Source organism: Gorilla gorilla, chromosome 6 (assembly GCF_029281585.2).
Source record: "Gorilla gorilla gorilla isolate KB3781 chromosome 6, NHGRI_mGorGor1-v2.1_pri, whole genome shotgun sequence".
NCBI lineage: Eukaryota > Metazoa > Chordata > Mammalia > Primates > Hominidae > Gorilla > Gorilla gorilla.
This window is the reverse complement of record NC_073230.2, coordinates 96680675-96703286: the sequence shown is the minus strand read 5'-3', so window position 1 is coordinate 96703286 and position 22612 is coordinate 96680675. Positions and strand designations below refer to the sequence as shown.

Sequence of the window (22612 nt, the reverse complement as noted above, 5' to 3'; positions counted from 1 at the left end):
TTAATTTCCTGTTAATTCCACATTCACTAAATGAACTTCCAATGATCATCTGGCTTTCCAATTATATTTGTCAATAAAAAGAATATCAGTAAATATTCTGGATTTCTTGGTGCTGTAATTATATGTCTCACATGCATTATTACACTGGCATTCTAATTTATACATCAGTTTCTTGTATGGTTAGAAAATATATCAATATCAACTTAAGTATACCAAAAACAGAGATTCTGGAACTCTTACAGAGGCCAAAGGCCAGACCCAGAATATAGTGACCTGCTGCCCTGGGGGCAGATGTTGCTTCCTACTATGGGCACAGCAATTGCTTCTGAAGGCAATACTTAACTTGCAGCCCAGTATAAAAACTAGATTCTCAGTTACAACTTCATGGTAATCATTACATAACCCTCCCATAAATCCAAGGTAGTTTTACATACACTGTAATTTGTTTTTATATACTACACACATATATACTCTACTTTTCTATTCACAGAGAAGTAGAAATGTTAGGACAAACATAAAACATTTTGCTTACTTTTTTCTCCACTTTCTCCCCAACTCTCAAAGTATTCCTTTGTTTCTTTTTCAATTATAGAAACATGCTGTTTAAAGTGGGCTATGTTAAGGCCACTTTTTAACATTTTCTTCTGCTCCAAGAAAACCTTCAAAAAAATTCAAAACGGGGATACAGCATTAAAACACATTTTTGTTTTATCATAAAATCCATTTAGGTTATTATAATTATGTAACACTAACACAACTAATGGTTTTAACCCTTTGGGCATTTACATTTTAAGAGTCTAAATGAATAGATCTATCTGACTCTAAATGAATAGAGTCTAAATGAATATATATATCTGAACAGAGGGATTTTCCAGGGCCCTGTTTTTTGGCCTTAAGGAGAGCCATTCATTCCCTCATTCCCCATCACTAGAAATAAGATTTAATGTTAACTCTTAACTGCTATACTAGAGTACTGGCTAATGTGTGTTACATTCACAGCCAGAGCCCATACCAAGCATTGGGATCAATTGTCTGATTTGTGTTCTATATCAACTTAAAACAATTCTGTATTTGGCTTTTGAGGGTAAAACATACACATAGATGTACCCCACACGTGAAGTTGTTGCATTAAAAGAGGACTTCTAAAGTCAGCAATCTCTAAACAGCTCTTATGTTAGAATTTCAGGCAGGAATGGGTAGGCAGGAAGTCCTTTTGATGAAGTAACAGCATTGTCTAATAACGCTTTCAAATTAAATCCCAGTATGCTAAGTTATCATTGATTCCATTATTTGTACAGGAAGCCCTTTAATATTGTTTAGCCATGACAGCAAATATAAAACTAAATACCCATTACTTATCAGTTATCCATGGCCTTTCTTCTCATGATTCTTCAGATTTTTGAACCAAGGAATAAACTGGTTCTACATTTTATTACATTTTTGTTTGGTTGGTTTCTGTGTGTGTGTGTGTTTGGTTTTTTGTTTCTGTTTTTGAGACAGGGTCTCACTCTGTTGCCAAGGCTAAAGTGCAGTGTTGTGATCTCGGCTCACTGCAACCTCCGCCTCCCAGGTTCAAGCGATTCTCATGCCTCAGCCTCCCAAGTAGCTGGAATTACAGGTGTGCACCACCAGCCCCACCCAGCTAATTTTTGTACTTTTAGTAGAGACAGGGTTTCACCATGTTGGCCAGGCTGGTCTCGAACTCCTGACTTCGAGTGATCCACCCACCTTGGCCTCCCAAAGTGCTGGGATTACAGGCATGAGCCACCATGCCTGGCTGTTTCTACGTTTTAAATGTATAATGTCTCACTATTAGCTATAACTACTGAGGTATAGATTTGTCTTTATTTATGGTAACAGTGTCACCTACTGGATTAGGCACATCGTATGCAACTCCCTTCCCAAACACAGGTGTTGTCAGGCGACTGTAGACATCTTCTGCATTCAGGTCTTCATTTTTACTATTAAAAAGCAGTGCAGCAGCATCACTCCCCAGAAGGTAAGTAAATGTCTTGCCTACCATGGTAAAACTAAATACAGGTCCATACTAAAAAGAGAAAAGTACATATAGTGATGTTACAAAAAATATGCAACACTAAGACAGTAACTTTTTAAAATCACAAAATAATGCATTATTGAAAAAATAAAAACATATATAAACCTTAAAGCAATTCTTTTCATCTTGCCATACTCCTCCTTCCTTTGTCCAAATTTATAATTATGTTCATTTAGTTGCAAATGTAGTATAACTGCTTATTATGCTTTTTTCAGTTTATATTGACAATGTTTTCTATTGTCTATATAAACATCACAATGTTAATTTACTGACTACTCTTTCATTATTGGACATATGGGTGATATGTCAGGGTTTTCTTTAGTTATTACAGCTAATTCTGTGATGAACACCTCTGAAAATATAGACTTCTTCCCCCTTTGGTTAAAAACAAATTTTACAAGACTAGCCAAAGAATTTGACCTTTTCTATAGTACCTGCTATGTGAAGACACTACAAGTTTATTTATCTATTTTAGCACTATCTCACCTACACTAAATGACTTCATTTTTTATTTTATATTAATTTGGTTAGATGTTAAATACTTTCCCTTGCAGTTTTCTGGTTATTATTGAAGACTAGACTCTGGGGGTATAATCATGAAAAAAAATACTGTCCCAACTCACCAAGCTTAGTCTATTGGAAAAAATACAAATTAATCAAATAATCACATTAACAAACATAAAACTGCAAATGTGACAAGTATTACAGAAAGGAAAGCAACTCTGTGATGAGAGAATCTAAAAAAGGGAGACCTAACAGAGGAAAAGACAACTAGGTTGAGACCAGAAGAATGAGGAGTTAGTTTGGTAGCTAAACATACACAAAGGCCCTAAAAGTAAGAGAAAGAGAAAGGAGGAGATGAGAGTTGAGCATTAGGCAGTGCTAGACCATACAGAGCCTCATAAGCCATTTTGAGGAAGTTTTTAAACCGGTGACAAGAATTTTTCAGAGAAAAAGGAAAGATGCCATTGAAAAAGAAGTCAACAATACACTGAGAAAACAAATAAAAGTAAAAAGTTCCTGAGACAAAAGAGGGATGGAGAGTTCAGCCTCTGATAAGAGGCAAAATATAGTTGTAATAAAATCAAAGTGGTAGAACACAGTGAGCCAGACTGTCCGTGTTCAAATCCCAGCTCCTCCACCTACTTGCTGTATGACTTTGGTCCTATAGTCAGAGAACTTAATCTCTCTGTGTTTCATTTCTCTCACCTGTAAAATGGTAATAATAATAATAGCAGTTCCTCATAGAGCTGCTGCCAAATTTTATATACAGGGCAGAGAAGAGTACCTTGGCTTACTTAGCATCTTAATGACTTGTTTTCCATTATTGTTATCATTAATAAAAGTATAGGCTCACAAATCAGACCATGTGTAAATCCTGGCTTGGCCACTGTCTAGCAGTGAGTCCAAGAAGAAATTATATATCCTCTCTGCTTCTCAGTTTTGTCATCTATAAAACAAATATACCTGAAAGGGTTTTTGTGGAGCTTCAGTGAGATGATCTTTGTAAAGCACTAAGTACTGGCATAAAGTAAGTGTTTTATAATTATTACTGTGATAGGAAGAAAGAGAATAGGATTACTATATAAATACAAGTAGGTTTGCATATTTGAAATTGAGAAAATGAGGAAGTTTTCTTTGAATGTTTTTAATAATTGTCTCCTAAATCAATGTTTTTAATCATTGTCTCCTAAAGAGGAGAAAAAATCATCTGCTTTGATGGAGAGGTAGAAAGATTCAGAAGTTTAGAAAAGTGAAGGTTTGAATTAGTCACTGTAATGAGTGGAAAAGTAGGCCCAATCACAACAACATAATAGGACTGTGGAGCAGTGTTCAAATATCATTAAGGTAGGCAATCATAAAATCAGGAAGAAACTAATCTGGTGCAGAAGGAGACAATAACTGGCTGCCTCCAAGGGTGACTTCTGCCAGCTGAACACAATGAAAAGATGCAGGGTCGAGGAAATTTAAAGTACAGTATTGCCGAGAGTGTAACAGAAACGACATGCCATGGACCCAAAGCGGAAAGAGGAAAGTGAAGAATGAAGGCTGATGGATCAGGAGAAAGTAAATGGAATGCGAGATCCAATGAGGTCAAAGAATAGTTATAATTTAAGGAGTTGCACAAGCAAACCAGGAGACGGTATGGTCTACGAATAGGATATCTAAATTAATATTGTGGAAGTGAAACAGTTAAGAGTGACAAGTCTAAAGCGAGACTGTGAAGTAAATGGCTTAACTGGCACAGGGAAGCTCATTAGAGAGAAGACGGGCAAATAGTTGAGTAGCTATGGTGTCATGTGGGTCATTCAAGTGGACAGTGAAATCACAGAAGATGTATAGAGCAGGTTAGAAAACCCCACAGATGCATGGTAAAGAAAAATGAGGGTTAATTAATATCAATTTTAATGACAATAAGTGAATAGAAAACTCAGAACAGTGGCTTTTAAACCATAGTTGCCAGAACTACAGGTTTCCTCAATGGTGTCTCAAAGACGACCCCAGGACATGGGAAAAGCTAAAAGGATAGGTATCTATAAGACACCATCTCTTAAACCAGAGCAGTTTCCGTTTTGTTTCCTATACTGAGGATATGTATATGATTACAATGTTTTTAAATGTTCTGCCACTTTTTAAAAAAAGTTTAAAAAGCACTTCTCTAGTTGTTTTTTTTTTTCCTCTAATTATTTGGAAGACTTACCTTCTCATATGCATTTTCTAGAAATTCAACTGGACTTTTCCCAAATGCTATGGCATGCCCAAGGAATGGAATTGGGGAGAAAATGTATGGAGGACTTTTCTACAAGAGAAAAAAATAGTAAATTCAGTTCGTGTTTCATTTCAAGAGAGAAACCCAGTTTAGTTTCATGACCAAACAATTAAACAAAATAGCTATTAAGACTTCAAAAAAAAGTTACCAAAAAAAAAGGAAGCATCAGAAGTAACTTGAGAACAGCCAAATTGCAAATACCTTAAGAGAGTAGCTATTGTGGAAAAGAACAGAAACTCAAAACACGGTATAAGATAAACGACCAGATAAACACTAAGGCACTGTAAATTTAAATGATGGACACTGTCCAGAATATGTCCAATTATTATTGGTGTCTCCAGGCAACTTTTCTAACCATTAGTAGCAAAAAACCAAAAAGGTCAAACTACACTTGTCCCTTGGCATTTGTGGAGAACTGGTCCCAGGACCCCCTCACAGATTTGTATCCAGGGATCCTCAAGTCCCTTATATAAAATGGCAAGGTATTTGCGTATAACCTATGCGCATCCTCTCATATACCTTAAACCATTTCTATATTACTTACAATACCCAATACAATGTAAAGGCTACATAAACTGTTATTAAACTGTTTTTTTATTTGTATTATTTTTTATTGTTGTGTTATTTTGTATTGGGTTTTTTTCCCCGGGTATTTTAGATCTACACTTGGCTGAATTCGCAAATGTGGAATTCGTGTCCCCAGAGGGCCCACTATATTGTTTCTTCACTACTTACTTATACTACTACTCACAATTTTAGTCCCAGATACTTGCTTAAAGAAGGTATAGAAAAAGACAAGCAGTAACTTGTAGTATAGAAAGAAGGGAAATGTTTAAGAAGCTATATTTATTTCTCAGTAAACAATCAATCTCATGCTTCTCTCACTGCAAGTGAACTAGAGCCACTGATTTTAGAGTTTTTAAGAGAGTAGATCAGCTCTAGCAAGAACTCTAGCATTCTTCATAAAAGTTTCTTTAGATGCCACAAAATGAGACCTGCAGATTACAACATTAAGTATCCTGAAAATCAAACAAAATAATGAAAAAGGGTAATACTCCTCAATTCTCTGGTGGTCTCAAATAGAAAGGAGCACCACAACCTCACAGTACTCCTCAGCTAATAGAACTATCTTTAAACACTAAAAGTAACTTTGTCTTCCCAGAGACAAATATCATTTCCTTAAAGATCCCATGTGTAGGAAATAAATAAATAAATAAATAACTCTTTCTTATGCCTGGTATGGTTCAAACAAAAATTATTTTAAAAGCTACTTGGTCAAAAGTTTGTACATTGCATTGTCAGTAAAAGGGTAGTTTTCAAAAGCTACTTATTGCTGACTGTAAAGGGCACAATCAAATAACATTTGGAAGATTGAAAGCTAGGTTAATAAGGCTGTTAAATTGAAGAAAATGATTTTTTTTTTTTTGAGACGGAGTCTCACTCTGTCGCCCAGACTGGAGTCCAGTGGCGCAATCTCGGTTGACTGCAACCTCCGCCTCCTAGGTTCAAGTGATTCTCGGGCCTCAGCTTCCCAAGCAGCTGGGACTACAGGCGTGCGCCACCACATCCAGCTAATTTTTGTTTTGTTTTGTTTTGTTTTGTTGTATTTTAGTAGAGATGGGGTTTCTCCATGTTGTTCAGGCTGGTCTGGAACTCCTGACCTCAGGTGATCCGCCCGCTTCGGCCTCCCGAAGTGCTGGGATTACAGGCGTGAGCCACTGCTCCCGGCCGAGAAACTGTTATATTATTAGCATCAGAGGAAGGCCCTTACCACACTCCAGTCACTACCATTACCACACTCTACACATCCTCCTTAATATGGGTATAAACCGCCATTAGGGGCACTGCTACAGCCCACAGAACACTGAACCACACAGGGCAGCCTCCAGGATGACGGGCCAGCTGCCAACAGCATCTCCATCAGGACCCCCACCAAGAGCCCCAACGACCACCGGGTCGTTCAAAGCCACAGCCGCCAATCCAGCCACCGCCACTAGGGGCACCACTGCTGCGGTCAGTACAGACATCGCTACAACCACAAATGCTGCAACCACGACCCCGTCTAGGATCAGATACACAGCCGGGGAGGCCAGCACCGCCCCCCAACACAAGGCAATGGCGGGTGCTACAGCCAGCGCCACCAGCAGCAGTGCCGCCGCCGCAGCCACTACTCCAGCCCCCAGCGCGCCTGCCACCAAAGCCACGCCAAGCATGGCCGCAGTCGCCCCCGCCCTTGCCATCCAGCCAGAGCACTGAGCCGGTCGGGGCCACGGAGCCGCCCACGCCAGCCCTTCGGTCGCCTCAGCTGCGGCGCGCGCCACACTCAGACCCTAAATAATGTACGTACCACCCCTGCGGGCAGCTGGACCAGGTGGCCTGCGGCGAGACGGAACAGGTAGACCAGGCTGAGGGTGAAGGCGCAGGCGATCAGCAGCATGGACAAGAGGTTGCCGCCTGTCACCTTCTCCATCGCGTGGCCCAGCACCGACCCACCCGCCTGCAGCAAGCCCAGCAGCAGCATCCCAGCCGCCGCCGCCATTCACTCCGTCGGAAACACTGAAGGCCGAGGTCGCCACCGCTCCTCCCAATCGACGGAACGAGAGAAGCTGGCAGATGGTCGTCCACAGGCGGCCTTGCCCCAGGTCTCCCACTAAACCCAGCCCCACCCCTCGGGTCCCACGCGCACCACCCCGTGCGTCACAGAATGGGGCGGGATGTTCCGCTGGCCACGCCCCTTAAATAACACTCTGTGAAGCCGTGGTCTTCTTGCGCGGGATAGGGCACCTGAGGAAGCGGGCTGCGCCTGTGGCACAGTGGTACGGGGCCGGAAGATAACTTAGCTGAAGAGGCGATCAATCCCTGAGAATCGCTGGCGACCCGTTTTTTGTGTGCCCGGGTGCGGGGTGCCGGGACACGGTGTTGAAGGCGCTGAGCGGAGGGATCTCAGGGCGAGCTCGAGCGGCGACAGCGCGCTCTGTGATTGCACCGCGAGCGCCTGAGGTGATCTCTGCCTACATCGCGTCAGCGGGGCCTTGGGCGTGAGCACCGCCCCCTGTCCGGACGCTGGGTAGTGGGGCACCTCGAACTGTGGCACCTCACCCTGCTCCGGGGCCACGTCTTGGGGACTCCGACAGCCCCAAATAAGCCCTCGGGGACTGGGGTTGTGGAAAGCGAGGTCGTGAAGACGCCGGCCTCATACCGAAGGGTAGGACGGTGAGGTCAGCCCCGTCCCACTCCAACTAAAATCAACCTGACAGGTATTAATATGCCACCATGAAGTTAACAAATGTTGGTGATTAAGTATGCTAGGTTTTACGAAAACAGATTTTCCAAAATAAATGTACATGTTGTAGGACGTCGCGAGCCGTTTGAGGCAGCATTCCCCAAGGACGCCACTTAGTCTGTAGGTTTAGCGGCTAGAAAGATTCTGAAGCTGAGTTCAGTCCTGCCGCCACAATCAATCTTCGCTCCTATGGCTTCACAGAAGCGTCTCCCATGACTACCAAATTTAACTCCTTCCAGATCACCCACGGGAGCACCTGACCGGATTCATTTATTTAATCAATGTTAAGAACTAGGTTTTGTGCTAAGCTAGGGGATAGAGCAGAATGAGACAAAACTGCAAGGCCCTGGGGGAATTAGTAGGAATATCCAGTGAAAGGGAAATTAATGAATTTTATAAGTATACTAATCAAGAAGTATATTCTTTTCCTTTGAGGTAGAATGTAATATAGCACCTCCCCTACCCGAGGCCTGGGTTAAGAGTATATTAACTGTTTATTTCTCCCCTATGCGTGGAGAGGCTTATCTGTGTTCCATCGTTTCACATTCCTTGAGGCACAGCGAGTTCTTGCTTCCCTCCCTAGCGCTGCTGTAAAGTCACAAAACTGATTAGCAAGTGTTACAAAAGCATGTATTCCCAAGGACGTAAGACATATGGTGTAACAAATGTAAGAGTAATTAACTGCCTTTGTTCTTGCTTCTGCAAGTACGCTTCGTGCAACACGTAACTCCCAACACAAACTGCTTAAAAGGTGATTGATGCCTTTGTTCGGGGCTCAGACTTTCTGGACCCTAGTCCGACTGAGCCCGTGATCACCTTAATAATAAAGGCTCTCCTGAACTCTGCTCGGTCTCTCCCGTCTATGATTTGTCCCGCAACACCAGTTGCCTGCGGAACACCTCTACCTAGAGAGCTAACACTCATCCCCGGTCAGTAAATCCAAAACTAAACCCGTTGCCTCCTCCTACCAACCTGTCCCTCCTATAATGCCTGTGAAGAAAAGGCATCACTGTGCACACTGTTGCCCTCTCCATGCTTCATCTAATCAGTCATCAGATCCTATAATTCTACCACCTTAAAAGTTTCACCGTTTCTTCCGTCCAGTCGCGGTGGCTCACGCCTGTAATCCCTGCACTTTGGGAGGCCGAGGCGGGAGGATCACCTGAGGTCAGGAGTTCGAGACCAGCCTCACCAACATGATGAAACCTCGTCTCTACTAAAAATACAAAATATTAGCCGGACGTGGTGGCAGACGCCTTTAATCCCAGCTACTTGGGAGGCTGAGGCAGGAGAATCACTTGAACCCGGGAGGCAAAGGTTGCAGTGAGCCGAGATTGTGTCACTGTACTCCAGCCTGGGCAACAAGAGCAAAACTCTGTCTCAAAAAAAAAAAAAAAAAAGAAAGAAACTGTGATATATATAAATATATATGTATATATTTATATATGGAATGGAATGCTACGTGGTCACAAAAAGGAATGAATGAATGGCATTTTCAGCAACCTGGATGGGATTGAAGATTATTATTCTAAGTGAAGTAACTCAGGAATGGAAAACAAAACATCATATGTTCTCACTCCTAAGTGAGAGCTAAGCTATGAGGATGCAAAGGCATAAGAATGACACAATGGACTATGGGGACTCAGGGAAAGGGTGGAAGGGGGTGAGGGATAAAAGATTACAAATTGGGTTCAGTGTATACTACTTGGCGATGGTTGCACCAAAATCTCACAATCACCACTAAACAACTTACTCATGTAACCAAATACCACATTTCCTAAAACCCTATGGAAATAAAAAATTAAAAAAAGAAAAAAGAACCCAACAGTCTTCTATTAAGCCAGGTGTAAAAGAGATTTACAAAAATCTAAAACTATGCCATTCTTCTCACTAATCTTTTATTTTTGAAAATATAGCTATAGGCCGGGTGCGGTGGCTCACTCCTGTAATCCCACCACTTTGGGAGGCCCTGGTGGGTAGATCACAAGTTCAGGAGTTTGAGACCAGCCTGACCAACATGGTGAAACCCCATCTCTACTAAAAATACAAAAATTAGCCAGGCATGGTGGCGCGTGCCTGTAATCCCAGCTACTCAGGAGGCTGAGGCAGGAGAATCGCTTGAACTTGCAAGGTGGAGGTTGCAGTGAGCCGAGATTGTGCCACTGCACTCCAGCCTGAGTGACAGAGCAAGACACCGTCTTGAAAAAAAAAAAAAAGAAAAGAAAATATAGCTATATTCATGAAATGACATTATTTATGTAAATAATTATTTTCAATAAACATATTTTCATTTATTTTAATTTGTAATACTGTAAGTATTGATAGATATAATCCATTTAAAAAATGACTCTCTAGGGTTCTTAATAATTTATTATTTTAAGTCCTAATGTAACCACCCAAGGGGTTCACCTTGCCTGCTGCCTAGACAGAGCCAATTCATCAAGGCAGGGGAGTTGCAATAAAGTAATTCACGCAGAGCCAGCTGTGCGGGAGACTGGAGTTTTATTACTCAAATCAGTCTCCCTGAGCATTCGGAGAGCAGAGTTTTTAAGGATAACTTGGTGGGTGGGGGTGGGGGGGTAACCAGTGAGCCAGGTGTGGTGATTGGACAGGGGTGAAATCACAGGGAGTTGAAGCTGTCTTCTTGCCCTCAGTCCCTGAGTGGAGGCCACAAGATCAGATAAGCCAGTTTATTAGTTGGTGGTGCCAGCTGATCCATCAAGTGCAGGGTCTGCAAAATATCTCAAACACTGATCTTAAGAGCAGTTTAGGGAGGGTCAGAATCTTACAGCCTCCAGCTGCATGACTCCTAAGTCATAATTTTTAATCCTGTGGCTAATGTTAGTATAGTTCCCAGGCAAGAAGGAGGCCTGTTTTGAGAAAGGGCTGTTACCGTCTTTGTTTAAACTATAAACTACAAACTAAGTTAGTTTCTCCCAAAGTTCGTTCAGCCTACACCCAGGAATGAACAAAGACAGCTTGGAGGTTAGAAGCAAGATGGAGTCTGGCTGGGCATGGTGGCTCACACCTGTAATCTCAACATTTTGGGAGGCCGAGGTGGGTGGATCATCTGAGGTCAGGAGTTTGAAACCAGCCTGGCCAACATGGGGAAACCCCATCTCTTCTAAAAATACAAAAATTAGCTGGGCGTGGTGGTGGGCGCCTGTAATACCAGCTACTGAGGAGGCTGAGGCAGGAGAATCGCTTGAACCTGGGAGGCAGAGGTTGCAGTGAGCCGAGATAGCACCACTGCACTCCAGCCTGGGCAACAGAGTGAGACTCTGTCTCAATAAAAATAAAAATAAAAAAATAAGCAAGATGGAGTTGATTAAGTTAAATCTCTTTCACTGTCTCAGTCATAATTTTGCAAAGGCGGTTTCAGGTTCCCTTCATAGACACAGAGCAGTTGTCCTGTCTGAAGTTTACCTCTCTGCTGCTCCTCAGTGAATGGGCTTTCTTTAATCCCTCCCCATTAAAAAAAAAAAAAGTCCCATTCCCTTGCAGGAAAACTGTAATGCCTACCCACAGGGATTGGTCTCCCTCTGGCATCCACAGCCCACCCCACAACACTCCAAACCCCAACTCTACCTTTCACCAGCAGAGCAATTCGTAAGACACAATTATGCAAAACATAATAAATCTGATTTTTTCCGTAGGAGGTGGTTCAGGAAAACGGTCCCATTTGGCACCTCAAGTCTAGGTCCCTCAAGTCTCTACAACAGTATGCAAAGAAAATGTTCATCTTCATTCTTCTTATAGTTTTCTGGTAACTCACTGAACCAAGCGCACACACACTCTCCAAGGACAAACATTTTTCAGTGCTGGGACAATGCAAATTCAGGTAAGGGAAGACAAACATTTCCCTAAGCTCAGATAAATCTACACTGATTTTCCTACTCTTAACAGAATGGGTTGGGCATGGTGGTTTATGCCTTTAATCCCAGCACTTTGGGAGGCTAAGGCAGGTGGATCACGAGGAGAGGAGTTCAAGACCAGCCTGGCCAGAATGGTGAAACCCGTCTCTACTAAAACTACAAAAAAAAAAAAAGATTAGCCAGGCATGGTGGTATGTGCCTGTAGTCCCAGCTACTTGGGAAGCTGAGGCAGGAGAATCACTTGAACCCAAGAGGTGGAGGTTGCAGTGAGCTGAGATTGTGCCACTGCACTCCAGCCTGGGTGACAGAGTGAGACTCCGTCTCAAAAAACAAACAAGAAACAGAATTGGACTGTACAGGATTGTGCTGAGAGAATCAGTTTTCCTATTATTCATTCTCTGGATTTCAGACTATGCTAGCTAGAGCATTTGAAACAACAGGACCAATGGGACCATCTACTGCTGGTGGATACTTTTCAGTGACCCAAAAGATCTGGCAGTAGCTTTGAAATTATTGCTTTTCTTTACAATAGGTCAGAGTAAATTATCACTATTTTTTAATTTATTGCTTGTAATTTGTGTCATATCTAAGAACCATCTAACCCAAAATTTATACCTATGTTTTCTTCTAAAAGTTTTATGACTTTAGCTTTTCTATTTAGAACTTTGATCCATTTTAAGTTTTGTATATGGTGTGAGGTAGGGCTCCAAATTTATTATTTTGCTGGTGGATCTAGTTGTTACAGCACCATTTGTTGAAAATACTGTTTTTCCCCCAGTGAATCATCTGACACCCTTGTTAAAAATTGATTAACTGGGCTGGGTGCAGTGGCTCATGCCTGTAATCCCAGCACTTTGGGAGGCCCAGGTGGGCAGATCACAAGGTCAGGAGATTGAGACCATCCTGGCTAATATGGTGAAACCCTATCTCTACTAACAATACAAAAAAAAAAAAAAAATCAGCCAGGCATGGTGGCAGGTGCCTGTAGTCCCAGCTACTTGGGAGGCTGAGGCAGGAGAATGGCATGAACCAGGGAGGCGGAGCTTGCAGTGAGCCAAGATCACATCACTGCACTCCAGCCTGGGTGACAGAGCGAGACTCCATCTAAAAAAAAAAAAAAAAAAAAAATTGATTAACTGTATATGTTGGGGTTTGTTTTTGGCCTCTCAGTTCTATTCTGTTGATCTATATGTCTATCCTTATGCCAGAACTACACTGTCTTGATTACTGCAGTTTTGTATTAAATTTGAAAGTGAGATCCCAGCACTTTGGGAGGCCAAGGCAGGCAGATCATGTGAGCCCAGGAGTTCGAGACCAGCTTGGGCAACACGGTGAAACCCCATCTCTAAAAAATACCAAAACATTAGCTAGGCATGGTGGTGTAGGCATGTAGTCCCAGCTACTTGGGAGGCTGAGGTGGGAAGATTGCCTGAGCCCCAGAGGTTGAGGCTGCAGTGAGCTGTGATTGTGCCACTGCACTCCCGCCTGGGCAGCAGAGTGAGACCTTGTCTCAAATTAAAAAAAAAAAAAAAGAGAGAGAGAGAAAGAAAGTGAGAAGTATGAGTTCTCCAACTTTCTTATTCATTTTCAAGATTGTTTTGACTATTTTGGGTCCCTTTAGGTTTATTTCACTTTAGGATCAGTTTGTCAATTTCTGCAATGAAGCCAGCTGGACACTTTTTTCGTTCTGTTTTTTTTGTTTTTTTGAGACGGAGATCTCACTCTGTCACCCAGTCTGGAATGCAGTGGCACAATCTTGGCTCACTGCAACCTCTGCCGCCTGGGTTCCAGAGATCCTCCTGCCTCAGCCTCCCAAGTAGCTGGGACTACAGGCATGCACCACCATGCCTGGCTAATTTTTGTATTTTTAGTAGAGACAGGATTTCCCCATGTTGGCCAGGCTGCTCTCGAACTCCTGACCTCAGATGATCCGTCCACTTAGCCTCCCAAAGTGCTGGGATTACAGGAGTAAGCCACCGCACCTGGCCTACTTTCCAATATTTTTAAAAATATTTTTGGGTTGGGCGTGGTGGCTCATGCCTGTAATCCCAGCACTTTGGGAGGCCAAGGTGGGTGGATCACCTTAGGTCAGGAGTTCAAGACCAGCCTGGCCAACACAGTGAAACCCCAACTCTACTAAAAATACAAAAAATTAGCTGGGCGTGGTGGCAGGTGCCTGTAATCCCAGTTACTCTGGAGGCTCAGGCAGGAGAATTGCTTGAACCCGGGAGGCGGAGGTTGTAGTGAGTCGAGATCATGCCATTGCACTCCAGCCTGGGTAACAAGAGCAAAGCTCCATCTCAAAAAAAAAAAAAAATTATCAGAGGGTGATATGGTTAGATCAGTGCTTTTAGAAGATAAGTCTGGTAGCAATGTACAGTGTGGTTTGGGCGAGTCTATGGGCTAGGATATTTGTTAAAAGGTGTGTAATTGTAGAAATTTAGCAAAAGTTGATAAGAACTGACACTTTCGTAGTTCTGATGTTACCCAGCTTTCTTCTTTTCTCTCTCTCTCTCTCTTACTTCATACCAAAGCTTCACCTAGAACATTTTCTAGTCTTTATAACTTCATTTCTGAAGGAAGAGTAGAGAAACCAGTTCATATCACTTAAATTTTTTTAGGTCTTAAGTTTGCTCATTTGTTAAATGAGAAGATAGACTTCACTAGACAATTTCCAAGGTCCTTCACACTTTAATGTTCTATGGAAGTACCTTGCCTCCAGTGGAAAACATTAACAACAACCATCATTAAGCCAATATAAACCCACAGGTTCTCATCCCTACTGCAAGAAGTTTTAAAATAGGGAAGGATTAGAGACACAGGCTGTATAGTTGTTAAACCAATGTTATGTTGCACTTCCAAAATAGCAACAAAATATACACTTTAAATTTTAACCTGCAAAATAAATTTATTTAATATGGTCTCACATAGAAAATTATTTTTTAAGGTAACAAAAACTGCACTATGTCCACAATATTTTTTTTTTTTTGAGACAGAGTCTCGCTCTGTTGCCCAGGATGGAGTGCAGTGGTGCCACCTTGGCTCACTGCAAGCTCTGCCTCCTGAGTTCACGCCATTCTCCTGCCTCAGCCTCCCGAGTAGCTGGAACTACAGGCGCCCACCACCACGCCCAGCTATTTTTTTGTATTTTTAGTAGAGACAGGGTTTCACTGTGTTAGCCAGGATGGTCTCGATCTCCTGACCTCATGATCTGCCCGTCTCAGCCTCCCAAAGTGCTGGGATTACACGCATGAGCCACCCTGCCCGGGCTCCACAATATTCTTAACCACTTGTATTAGGTCTCTTTCCATTCAAAGTTATGGAAACCTAGGTCACACTCCTTAAGTGGGTGAAAAGTAAAAAGTGCAGAAGTATGGGGATTGAGGATCAGACAACATAAACAAGGTTCTGTCTCTCTCTTGCCATCCAGCTCTCGGCAGACTACTACACACTGTGCGTGATATACCAAGACTAAAAGACTCATAACCTACCCGCAGAAAGAGTGCATCTTCCATAGTAGCTCTGCAAAAAGATCCAAAAGAAACTGTTAATGGCCTGGCTTAAGTCAAATTGTGTCCGGAATTGGTGGGTTCTTCGTCTCCCTGACTTCAAGTATGAAGCCGACCCTCGCGGTCAGTGTTACAGCTCTTAAGATGGCGCCTCTGGAGTTTGTTCCTTCTGATGTTCGGATGTGTTCGGAGTTTCTTCCTTCTGGTGGGATCGTGGTCTCGCTGGCTCAAGAGTGAAGCTGCAGACCTTCGCAGTGAGTGTTACAGCTCTTAAGGTGGCGCGTCTGGAGTTGTTCCTTTCTCCCAGTGGGTTCCTGGTCTTGCTGGCTTCAAGAGTGATGCTGCAGACCTGCGTGTTGAGTGTTACAGCTCATAAAGGCAGTGTGTACCCAAAGAGTGAGCAGCAGCAAGATTTATTGCAAAGAGCAAAAGAACAATGCTTCCGCAGTGTGGAAGGGGACCGGAACAGGTTGCCACTGCTGGCTCTGGCAGCCTACTTTTATTCTCTTATCTGGCCCCACCCACGTCCTGCTGATTGGTCCATTTTACAGAGAGCCCGAGTGGTCTATTTTGACAGGGCGCTGATTGGTGCTTTACAATCCCTGAGCCAGACACAAAGGTTCTCCACGTCCCCACTAGATTAGCTAGATACAGAGTGTGGATTGGTGTATTCACCAACCCTGAGCTAGACACAGGGTGCTGATTGGTGTGTTTACAAACCTTGAGCTAGATACAGAGTGCCGATTGGTGTATTTACAATCCCTTAGCTAGACATAAAGGTTCTCCAAGTCCCCACCAGACTCAGGAGACCAGCTGACTTCACCCAGTGGATCCTGCACCCACCGGGGCCGCAGGTAGAGCTGCCTGTCAATCCCGTGCCGTGCACCGGCACTCCTCAGCCCTTGGGTGGTCGATGGGACTGGGCGCCATGGAGCCGGGGGCGGCACTCGTCGGGGAGGCTCCCGCCGCACAGGAGCCCACGGAAGTGGGGGAGGCTCAGGCATGGCGGGCTGCAGGTCCCGAGCCCTGCCCCGCGGGAAGGCAGCTAAGGCCCGGCGAGAAATTGAGCACAGCAGCTGCTGACCCAGGTGCTAGGCCCCTCACTGTCCGGGGCGGGCTGGGCTGGCCGGCCGCTCCGAGTGCGGGGCCCGCCGAGCCCACGCGCACCCGGAACTCGCGCTGGCCCGCAAGCACCGCGCGCAGCCCCGGTTCCCGCCCGCGCCTCTCCCTGCACACATCCCTGCAAGCTGAGGGAGCCGGTTCCGGCCTTGGCCAGCCCAGAAAGGGGCTCCCACAGTGCAGCGGTGGGCTGAAGGGCTCCTCAAGTGCCGCCAAATTGGGAGCCCAGGCAGAGGAGGCGCCGAGAGCGAGCGAAGGCTGTGAGGACTGCCAGCACGCTGTCACCTCTCAAAATGGCTTTCCCTGGGTCAGAATCATTCATTATGGTTAAATGAGTAGAAGATATTGATGTTAGTGCTGGAGTGGGGGAAGAGACTTACACGACAAGGTCAGCTCCACATTGAAATATGTGCAATGCATTCCCCCTATGAAAGGTTTTCTGATAGCGGAAGAAGGGGAGAGGCTCACATGACAGACAAGACAACAGATGGCCACTCTATCAATCCTGTCTGGACACTCAACTGAAGGATTACTGGCCCTGGCCCTAGTTTATGTTTAACAAAGCTATCCCATTCCTAATGGAGAAAAAGTAGGAATGGTATATTTATTTCTGTTTTTAAACTAGCATCTAAAAAGAAACTGTTCTGCTTTCTAACTCCAGTGAAAATCACTAGTAATGTTGCTACTTATAAATCGGGGGTTGTATAAAAGCATTATATAACAGAAAAATTTTAATAGAATTATTTTCAGGCTAGGCACGGTGGCTCACACCTGTAATCCCAGCACTTTGGGAGGCCCAGGCGGGCAGATCACAAAGTCAGGAGATGGAGACCATCCTGCCCAACATGGTGAAGCCCCGTCTCTACTAAAAATACAAAAATTAGCCCGGCGTGGTGGTGGGCGCCTGTAGTCCCAGCTACTCAGGAGGCTGAGGCAGAAGCATCACTTGAACCCAGAAGGCAGAGGTTACAGTGAGCCAAGATCACACCACTGCACTCCAGGCTGGGCAACAAGAGCAAAAACTCCATCTCAAAAAAAAAAAAAAAAGGAATTAATTTCAAATTCAACATCACTATAATAAGACAACAGAACAAACACACAAAACAGTGTCTGTAATCTTTTATTATAACATTAGAGTGGTAGTTATAAGTTGTCATCATCTCTTAAGAATGCAAGAAAAAAGATGCAATTCTCTTGTATGATAAAGTGAAGTGAAATGGTTCACAAACACAGTTTCAATTATAAGTGCATCAAAAGTTTTCAGTTTTTATTATTGATCCACTGGCTAGAATTTAATTGCATGCGTAAAAAGATTTAAAGCTGTTATTTTGTCCATAATTTCATATGCTCCTATCATAGTTAGTGCTCGAATTAGTTGATCTCTTAAAGCAGCAGCAGTTAGTGATAACTTGTTACTTTGTGTTTTCCATATAACAAGTGCTTGGTGGGCTCTCTCACTTAATGAAACAGTCCTGAAAAACATTATTAATAATATTAATAGTTAACTATTTATTAACGTTTAATATATTTAAATTGCTGATAATTATTTGAATTGTCAATTAAGAACATTGCTTTAAACTCCTGTAATATTGTATATCTAGGTTTTCAAACCAATTTTACGAGACTGAAGTGAGGATGAAATTAATTGGTGAAGAGAATCTCTATAAAAATTTGGCATGGAGCTTGGGACATAGAAAGTGAATATTAGCTCCAGCCCATCCCTTGTACCCTTATAGAAAATCAACAATTCAATTTACATTCAGTTCTCAAGACCTCAAAATCATAATTGTGGGTTATTTCTAATAAACCAGTATATTACTGCTACTATACTATATGCTTTTTTTTTTTTTTTTTTTTTTTTTTTTTTTTTTTTGAGACAGAGTCTTGCTGTCTCCCAGGCTGGAGTGCAGTAGCACGATCTCAACTCACTGCAAGCTCCGCCTCCCGGGTTCACGCCATTCTCCTGCCTCAGCCTCCTGAGTAGCTGGGACTACAGGTGCCCGCCACCACGCCGGGCTAATTTTTTGTATTTTAGTAGAGGCGGGGTTTCACCGTGTTAGCCAGGCTGGTCGCAATCTCCTAACCTCGTGATCCGCCCGCCTCGGCTTCCCTAAATGCTGGGATTACAGGTGTGAGCCACTGCACCCAGCTACTATATGCTTTATAGCTTGATCTCACTTGATCCTCATGACAATTCTCTTATATGAGTATATTCATTTTACCAGTGAAGAAACCAAGTCATCAAGAAGTTAGACTTGCCCAAGATCACAAAGCCAGTTGTGAGTAAAAGTCAGTCTGTCCTCATAGCCTTTGTTCTTTATTATGTTATATGGCCTTCCAACATGGATCACAAACATGTAATAAACTAAAATCAGCTTTCTACAGCAAAGTAGAGATTGTGTTAATACGAATGTTTCAAAACCATGCAATATCAACATGATATACATCAGAATGAGAATAAATTTGTACTAAATGCTGTCATTTATACATACCTCTTTGTAGGCATATCAGTTTCTGAGTTTGCCAGGTTTAGTTTTTGACATAAAAATTCAAAATTGGTTTCAGTGATGTTGTTGGCAACTATCTTGAATATCTTCTCTAAAATTTTCTCTACGTTTGAACATAAAAGAAAATGTATATCTTTTGAAGAAGATAATCTATTTTGAGTTCATATTATATCTAGTTTTCTTATTTCTGTGCTTCTATGAAGTATATATGTTAAGTAAAACTGAAAATGACAATGCTGGCCGGGCACAGTGGCTCACGCCTGTAATCCCAGCACTTTGGGAGGCCGAGGCAGGTAGATCACCTGAGATCAGGAGTTCAAGACCAGCCTGGCCAACATGCAAAACCCCATCTCTAATAACAATATAAAAATTAGCCAGGCATGGTTGTGTGTTCCTGTAGTCCCAGCTACTCGGGAGGCTGAGGCAGGAGACTCACTTGAACCGGGGAGGCGGAGGTTGTGGTGAGCTGAGACTACACCACTGTACTCCAGCCTGGGCAACAGAGCAAGACTGTCTCAAAAAAAAAAAAAAAAATGACAATGACAGCCATGCACGGTGGCTCATGCCTGTAATCCCAGCACTTTGGGAGGCCAAGGCGGGTGGATCACCTGAGGTCGGGAGTTCGAGATCAGCCTGACCAACATGGAGAAACCCCGTCTCTACTAAAAATACAAAAAATTAGCCGGGCGTGGTCGCACATGCCTGTAATCCCAGCTACTCGGGAGGCTGAGGCAGGAGAATCGCTTGAATCCAGGAGGCAGAGGTTGCAGTGAGCCAAGATTGCGCCATTGTACTCCAGCCTGGACAACAAGAGTGAAACTCCATCTCATTAAAAAAAAAAAAAAATGACAATGACAATGCAGATCTAAAATATGAACTGAAATTTGAAACATTTGACATTTGTTCCATTTTTTTCTAAAATTTGAAAAATCCAACACTTAAAATGGCTGTTGAAAAGAATATTTATAAGCAACTTTTTTTTTTTTTTTGAGACAGAGTTTCACTCTTGTTGCCCAGGCTGGAGTGCAATGGCATGTGATCTGGTCTCACCGCAACCTCTGCCTCCCGGGTTCAGGTGATTCTCCTGCCTCAGCCTCCCGAGTAGCTGGGATTATAGGCATGCGCCACCACACCCAGCTAATTTTTTGTATTTTTAATAGAGATGGGGTTTCTCCATGTTGGTCAGGCTGGTCTCGAACTCCTGACCTCAGGTGATCCGCCCTCCTCGGCTTCCCAAAGTGCTGGGATTAAAGGCATGAGTCACCACACCGGGCCTATTTATAAGCAACTTTAAAGTGACTTCCAAGCCCTTTAATTTCTCCAGGATTTGAAATGCATTTGACTGCTTCCTTCAATTCTGGCTTTTTTATGTGCATGGGTGTGTTTTGTTTTGTTTTGTTTTGTTTGGTGGAGAATATGGGCAAAAATTGTACGTGCTTCTTTATGTGCCAACCTGAGAAACTAAGTTCACATCTACTATAAATATGGTGTATAAGTGCATATTTTATATTCAAGTCAATTATTTAATAAGTTGGCTGAGCAATTAGTGATTTTAGTTTTTTTAATTAAAACTTCCAGCTAATTTGAACGAGATCCATTTTTTCTTGACAAAGGTACTGTGAGTTTTTTCTTTTCTTTTTTTTAGACAGGGTCTCACTCTGTTGCTCAGACTGGAGTGCAGTAGCATAATCACAGGTCACCACAGCCTCGACCTCCCAGGCTCAAGCGACTCTCCCACTTCACCCCCGCAAGTAGCTGGGACCACAAGCATGTGCAGCCATGCCTGGCTAATTTATTATTTTTAATTTTTATTTATTTACTTATTTTGAGACAAGAGTCTGGCTCTGTCACCCAGGCTAGAGTACAGTGGCGGGATCTCATCTCACTACAATCTCCGCCTCCTGATTAGCTGGAACTACAGGCGCCTCCAGATTAGCAATTCTCCTGCCTCAGCCTCCCGAGTAGCTGGAACTACAGGCACGTGCCACCATGCCCAGCTAATTTTTGTATTTTTAGTAGAGATGGGTTTTTGGCATGTTGGCTAGGCCAGTCTCAAACTCCTGGCCTCAAGTTATCTGCCCACCTCAGTTTTTAAAATTTTTTGTAGAGACAGTGTCTCACTATACTTGATCTTAGCCAAAAGGCCGAGAAGCAATAGAGTCTCACTATATTGCCCAAGCTGGTCTCGAACTCCTGGGCTCAAGCAATCCTCCTGCCTTGGCCTCCCAAAGTCCTGGAACTACAGGCGTGAGCCATTGCCCCCAGCCTGTGAGAATTTTCAGAACTCGAGATGTACCATCCCGCGTGATCAAATATGTTCTATTTTAAAAAGTTTTATATATACTCTCTCAGGCTATATTTCATGCTATGATATATATATATATATAATTCCAATCTTCTAAGTAAAAGTTTAAGAAAAAGGCTCCATTTGTTAATTGCAGAATAAATACATCTCCCATACTGATTTCTTTCTGCCCTCACTGGATGCCAAGCCTGCAATATGAAGGCTCCTTGGGTGTAGGGAAAGGAGATAAATGGCTGAGATTCTAAGCCCTTCGCTAAAGTACTGTACCTAACAGAAATACTTTATGGATCCTAGAAAACCCCGAAAATCTTTATTCTATAGAAATAGAATTACCATAAAAGATCCTTTCATTTTTTAGACGGAGTCTCGCACTGTCACCCGGGCTGGAGTGCAGTGGTGTGATCTCGGCTCACTGCAACCTCTGCCTCCCGGGTTCAAGCGATTCTCCTGCTTCAGCCTCCTGAGTAACTGAGATTACAGGTGCCCGCTACCATGCCCAGCTAATTTTTTGTATTTCTAGTAGAGATGGGGTTTCACCATGTTGGCCAGGCTGCTCTCGAACTCGTGACCTCGTGATTCACCCGCCTTGGCCTCCCAAAGTGCTGGGATTACAGGTATGAGCCACCGCACCTGGCCAAAAGATCCCTTTTTATAGTAACAATTAAGACAATCAACTTGTACAGTAAGCTAAAGAAGACAGCTACTGTGGCTTTTAATTTTGTATTTTAGGTTCCTTTATCAATAAAGCCCAAGTCTTGCAAAAGCCTCTAAATGATAGCCATGTATATGGATGTATATTGTGACTTTAAGCAATTTTTCATGACTGTCTCACTATGAAATTACATTAGTACAAGCTCCTGATTATGTAGACAAGATACATGATAGAATGATCTGAAGGGATAGTTTTTGGTATTCCATTTCCCCAAATCTTGATCATAACTGATTGTTCTCTTGCATTAAATTAGAGGACCAAAATCTGGATTCATTCTGACTAGTGATGAAAAGTGGCAAATCAGAGTCCTAGGGAAAAGCCTAACTGTTAGGAACCCAGCCCCAGGGAAAGAATTGGACAGTGAAGATTCCCTCCCAGACACTTGAAGCCAGTCTTCATCTAGTCCCTTTTAAAGAAAATGGGCCTGTTCTCAGAAATAATCAGACACACAACAGAGAGCTCAAGGACAGATGGGA

General features: G+C 43.0%; 3 protein-coding genes across 11 annotated transcripts in view; 1 reads left to right on the top strand and 2 right to left on the bottom strand.

Moving 5' to 3' along the window:
- CYP51A1 (cytochrome P450 family 51 subfamily A member 1) overlaps positions 1 to 7835 on the bottom strand; it is a 49565-nt gene extending 41730 nt beyond the window's left edge. For 2 of the 3 annotated variants that reach the window (XM_019031108.4, XM_019031107.4), the window contains exons 1-4: positions 7174 to 7365; positions 4758 to 4856; positions 1871 to 2047; positions 533 to 659 (exon numbers count right to left, since the gene is read on the bottom strand). In XM_019031108.4, coding sequence (XP_018886653.2) covers positions 533 to 659; positions 1871 to 2047; positions 4758 to 4856; positions 7174 to 7365 — 595 coding nt within the window. Of the gene's footprint in view, positions 1 to 532; positions 660 to 1870; positions 2048 to 4757; positions 4857 to 7173 lie in introns of all 3 variants that reach the window. The other variant, XM_019031105.3, reaches the window with a different exon arrangement.
- Positions 7836 to 7909: 74 nt separating this feature from the next.
- ANKIB1 (ankyrin repeat and IBR domain containing 1) overlaps positions 7910 to 22612 on the top strand; it is a 264755-nt gene continuing 250052 nt past the window's right edge. Inside the window, exons 1-3 of the mRNA XM_055346595.2 lie at positions 7910 to 8083; positions 11766 to 11950; positions 15415 to 15747. The gene's annotated coding sequence lies outside the window, so the exon portion shown is untranslated. The remainder of the gene's footprint in view (positions 8084 to 11765; positions 11951 to 15414; positions 15748 to 22612) is intronic.
- Positions 14656 to 22612, bottom strand: part of LRRD1 (leucine rich repeats and death domain containing 1) — a 37918-nt gene continuing 29961 nt past the window's right edge. For 3 of the 7 annotated variants that reach the window (XM_019031103.3, XM_019031104.2, XM_019031102.3), the window contains 2 exons: positions 19105 to 19222; positions 17717 to 18084 (listed from right to left, as the gene is read on the bottom strand). In XM_019031103.3, coding sequence (XP_018886648.1) covers positions 17898 to 18084; positions 19105 to 19222 — 305 coding nt within the window. In that variant the 3' untranslated portion in view covers positions 17717 to 17897. Of the gene's footprint in view, positions 15843 to 17716; positions 18085 to 19104; positions 19223 to 22612 lie in introns of those variants that run through there. The other 4 variants (XM_063708244.1, XM_063708246.1, XM_063708245.1 and 1 more) reach the window with 2 other exon arrangements.